Raw genomic sequence first — 5,035 nt, 5'->3', positions numbered from 1 at the left:
TACTAAACTTGTTCGCTATCAGAAGCCAGTGCATAACCAAAAAAAGTCAGTGTAAAAACATGGCTGATGTATTCTGAAAATGCAGGAAACGAGTTTTCAATTTTACAGTTTCTTCAGAAATGCTACAAAGTCCTCATTCAAGTCGTGACATTTAACAAACCGACACCTTCTTTTTAAACAACTCAGTAGCTCCTGAATTGCAGGCTACCTGATATGAAAAGTATACAAGGGTCCATTAGACAGTTGTGACAGACAGAAAGGCGTTGTGTACTTTGGAGCCTTCAGGTACTCTGGCTCCATGGCTCATCAACTCCTGGATGGTCATCCAATTGTCAAGGATCTTTTTGTTTCGTTTCTTCATCATCTTCTTGTGACTAAGTTCGAGGATATTAATCTCCTTTCTGCCTTCAGCTCCACTGCCTGGCCCCTCCTTTAGACAATCTAGGCGACTCTTCTGCATGAACTCCCGCCTCTTCCTTTGCTCCCTGGCCCGAGCCAAGTGCTGCTTCCGCTCTTCTTTGCTCCAGTAGCGGCCCATCTTCATCTCACTCATGGCATCGTCGTCTGTGGTCATGCCGCCACTCCTCTCCTCCCGAATTCGAAGCGCCCGCTCCCTCAGGATGCGGTCGCGGGCGGGCCTCCGGGCCACGTAGCGCGTGCCGTCTGCGCGCACTTTGACCTTCCACTCTAGACGTGGTTCCCCAGGTCGGCCGCCCCGGTGCACAGGATCTCGACAGACGCTGACCAGACTCAGCTGGCTCTGGGAATACTCCAGGGACGAGTGCTGCTGGAGCAGCTGCATGTAGCTCTGCAACACAGATAAAACTGTCAGAAGAGAAATACCCAAGGGAAAAATGAGTGTTTGGTTGAAATGTCTCTTCTGTCATACAAACCTGGAGTTGCCTGGATCCGCCTTGGCCTTGATAAGGGGTTGTTTGATATGAACATCCATAGGGAAGCCTTCTCCTGGAATCCCTAGTCCTACCTTTCTTCTCACACCTTTCATCATCTGCAGGTAGGGCAGGGTCCGACTCAGACCTCGAGGGGTTGCTCTGGTCTGGGCTGCTGGAGATAACAGGGCTTGGATCTGCTGGTCTGCTACAACTAGGCGTACCGTGGGGTTTGGGGATAGTGACGGGGCTGGAGGGTGTGGAAGATGCGAGTCTGAGGTTTTTCTGGTTGGTGATTGCAATGTGTCTCTGTAAAGAGTGGTCAGGAGACCTCTCCATCCCAAGCGGTGTTGACCGTGCACTCTCCGCTGTGTTGTAGGCACTGGAGCTGTCCTTCTCTCTGATCTTATCGCCGTCTAACCTCTCCGGGTGTTCGCAAATGTCGGCAAGCCTGCTGTGCCTCTTGGGTCCGTCTTTGGGGCTCCACCCTGGTGAGCACGGTATAGAGTCCAGGTTGTGGGTCTGGCGGAGCTGATGCGCCTGCATGATGCTCTGGCACTCCAGCTCAATACTTCGCAGCTCCTCATTAAGCATCCTCAACTCATGCTCTACCCCGCTACCTCCTCCTTCACTATCCCCACCATCCCCATCCCCGTCCCCTTCACCTTGCTCGGTGAGGCTGCACTCTATGCTGTGTCGAATGGAGTACACCCCGCACTCACCGCCGTTTCGGATTTGACACTTGAGCTCCAGCAGTTGCTGGAAGCAATTCTCTAAACCAAGGATCCCACCGCCACTGTTGAGAATACCAACTCCCCCCTCGTGGCTTTGACCTGTGGACAGCATGTCCTGTGGCGCCACTTTCGCATGCCTTGTGTGCGGATGCTCTGCCAGCCATCGGTCCCTGAGGCAACGGGCCGGACTTCTCCTGTGAAGTCTGGCCAGCAGAGGTTGGTGCTCTGGACTGTCTGTGCTACGTCCAAAGCCGCTGTCTTGATTGTTGGAGGAACAGGTCGCCGTGTCTGTCGTCATATCCTCTTCAGCCTGATGCTGGATGTATAGAGAAATACAAAATCAGTTTCATTCAACTGCAACAGGTTCCTGTGATTGTTACTATTCAATTTTGGGTAACCAAAGTATCCAGACACTACATTCATGTTGGACAATCTACATTAGATTGTTAGATGTGGGTGTTATCTTGGGTACCAAGCGCTTTTGTTGCCCAACATGAAGTATACCTTAAGGATTTTTGACTTGCCAAAGCCATGATCTTTACTAGCTTTACCTATATCACAGGTTACCAGGGCCAGATATTGCAAAACTATAACATCCGACGTATTTTAATTGTACATAATCCAGTTTTTTTTTTACAGAATTGTTCAATATGAACATTTTGTAAGCCATCTCTTGCTCCAACTACAATGTCACCTATCATGTCATCGTGCCTGTCCTTGATCCCACTCAGTCTCTTTGGCTCATTACCTCCACTTGTCTGATTCTTTGCTCGTCTCCGAGTTTGTTACCAGGATTATGCCAAAACTATTAAACCGATTTTCCTGAAACACGTTTTTTTCACTGTCGTTAATGTTCCTCGACATGGAAACCTGTCAAGTAATGCTAACATTATGAAAAAAGACCCAGATCCAGAGAACAATCTGGATTTATGTGTCGACGATGAAAGTGCCCTCTCCGATTGAACTCACCTCATCTCCTCTGTCAAAGCTACGTTCCCTCTTCTTCCTTTCCCGAAGCTCCTCCACCAGCTCCTGCTGCTCATCATCTAGCCAGACCTCGTCCTCCAGCTGCAATCACAACATCTTGTCAGAAAAACTTCATCTCTCTCGCCATTTCTGTGTGTGTGTGTGCAGAAACTGCAGACAATCACGCTGACAGTTGGAATGAGTGCGGCGAGCACTTGGCAGACAGCTGTTGTTATTAGACATGACACGCAGGGCAGGGAGCCGGGCAGCGCAGGTGTGGGGGCGGGGGGGTGAGAGTGCGTTTACCTGGATTTCAGGTCTCGTCACCAGCAGTATGATGCTCCTTGCTTCTTCGCTTGACAACAGGGCAACAGCTTTCTCTCGGTCTTGTACCTCGCAGCCATTTATCTGCACATCAAAAGACAGGTAGATGACACGTTAACTCAAAAGCCCTAACTACATACCCAAGAAAAGATAGTCTGTGATTTTATCATCCATGTCACTGCCACAAATAAAATGTAGGGTAATAAAACTCTCCATTTTTATTATTTTTACGAGGCACCCTTTCCCCCCCACCCCTATCTCGCTCCCTCCAATAGTTTCTTTTTTTTACACTTTTCTCTCTCGGTCCGCTCGACTGTCTCTTATCCCACCTTCCTGTCATCCCCTCTTTCTTGTCCATCCATTTATAAAGAAAGAAATGGGCAGGCTGCACACTTGGTAAGGAGAGTCAATTGTGTGTGTGCAGCCTACGTCGACCTCACAAGTGTGTGCTCTCACCACACATCCAGACACACAATTAACTGTTGTTTGACAGGTGGCGTTCATCTTTTCCCTCACTAGAGTAATGGGGCTGTCAGAGGAAGATAATAGGGCCCGGAGTACAGAGGCCCCCGCTCGCCACAGCCATTCACACAACAGAAAAACAGACACACTGCATTCAGGTACTTTAAAAAAGGAGATGTGTGCAAAATTATGTTCAACCTTTAAATGTTTTAATCGCCAAAATCGTGCAGCAACAACAACGGCAGAGAATTATAACAGGCTGTAAACTATACATTTCCTCGAAGAAGGTGTAATTAGCCAAACTTGGCTGAAGTTTCATGTATTAATTAAGCCTACCCAATACTAGACAATAATTGGCCAGATTTCAGTCCCAATCTGCCTTCTGATTTTAGGCCGATTTGAACAGATCTTCTGGTCCCAAATCCCTGGAATCTCGTCTCGTCTGTGCTTTCTCAGGATTAAAACATTGAAAATCGGTTACAAAGATCATGGTGTCTGTGGTCTGACCACATTTTTTAAAATCAAGCCAGATTTGAAAAATTGTTTGGCAAGCTTTCCTTGTCCAGGAGGAAAATTATCCAAATTGGCTTCAACTTCCTCTCCACTTTAATGCGTCTTTACTGTTGTTTTTCTTCTCCTCTGGCTGAGACATTTCTGAGAGGAGTACCAAGGCTTTTATTTACGTTTGTTAAAGCTTTGCATTTGAACTGCATTATTGGGAAGTGGGTGGTGGTCCAAAAGCCAAAAGCAGCAAATATTTGAGTTTGCCTCACACAAATGAAGATTTAAAGGTGCTAGATGTAAGAATGTGGCCAAAACGGTTACTACATTGAAATTCAAAATACAGAGGTATTTAGGTTTTGTTTTCTGACGTAACTGGCAACCCGTGGTTGCTCGGCAGGTGAGACTCTTCTGACTGCAATGATTGGTAGACGGCGGTAGGTGGCGCCACATGCCAAAACATAAACATGATTTGCAGTCTGCAAAATATTTTTTTTATGCAAATATTTTGTCTGTACTGTTGTTGTTGGTGAGTTCAGTTTGTTATATGAACTTTATTCCTGAGTCTCTGTGACATATTAGGAGGATTTTATGGCCAGTTGATTTAGATTTATTACATAATGCACCTTTAACTTAACTTGATAAACTGGCATTGGTATCGATCATAACAGTATTTCAATTTAACATTTTTCCCCGAATGTCTGATGACATTTCATGGTCATTTTGTGACTTCATACGTTTCTTACTTATAGCCCCTTAAAGAACAGGTTTCAAGTCATGCTCTATACTAATAAAGTGACATGTAGTGCAAGTACAACCGCAATGTTGAGTGAAATGCTTGATTTTTCACATTCTCCACGGAGGAGGGATCGACCATGTGTTTTTAAAGTTTTAAAAAAACATGCAATGTTTAATATAATCTTGCCCCAAAGTAAAAGATATTCAGCGTAACACGACAACAACAAAACACACAACATCCCATGTCAGAATAGCCCCACAACTAAAAAACCTGCATTTAACCCAACAACTGAGAGACCCTTGTGCTTCCCCTGCCGCAAAAACTACTGACACACTGTGTCGCTCCAGAGGTTAAAATAGACTTTCAGGCAATCGGCAACAGCCAATCAGGAGGAAGGCAGTCAGAGTTGGAGAGTGTTT

The 5,035-nt window shown here is 46.2% G+C and overlaps 1 protein-coding gene across 1 annotated transcript in view; it reads right to left on the bottom strand.

The window, feature by feature from the left end:
- Positions 1-235: 235 nt before the first annotated feature.
- The window catches only part of LOC310941622 (PDZ domain-containing RING finger protein 4-like), a gene marked incomplete at both ends in the record, with an annotated part of 36,627 nt that continues 31,827 nt past the window's right edge, over positions 236-5,035 (bottom strand). The window contains 4 exons of the mRNA XM_083906808.1: positions 236-808; positions 894-1,940; positions 2,594-2,692; positions 2,897-2,998. Of these exons, the coding sequence (XP_083762934.1) occupies positions 236-808; positions 894-1,940; positions 2,594-2,692; positions 2,897-2,998 (1,821 nt within the window). The remainder of the gene's footprint in view (positions 809-893; positions 1,941-2,593; positions 2,693-2,896; positions 2,999-5,035) is intronic.

This window comes from Microchirus variegatus (assembly GCF_963457635.1).
Source record: "Microchirus variegatus genome assembly, chromosome: 20".
Classification (NCBI taxonomy): Eukaryota; Metazoa; Chordata; class Actinopteri; order Pleuronectiformes; family Soleidae; genus Microchirus; species Microchirus variegatus.
This window is presented reverse-complemented; position numbering and strand designations above follow the sequence as displayed.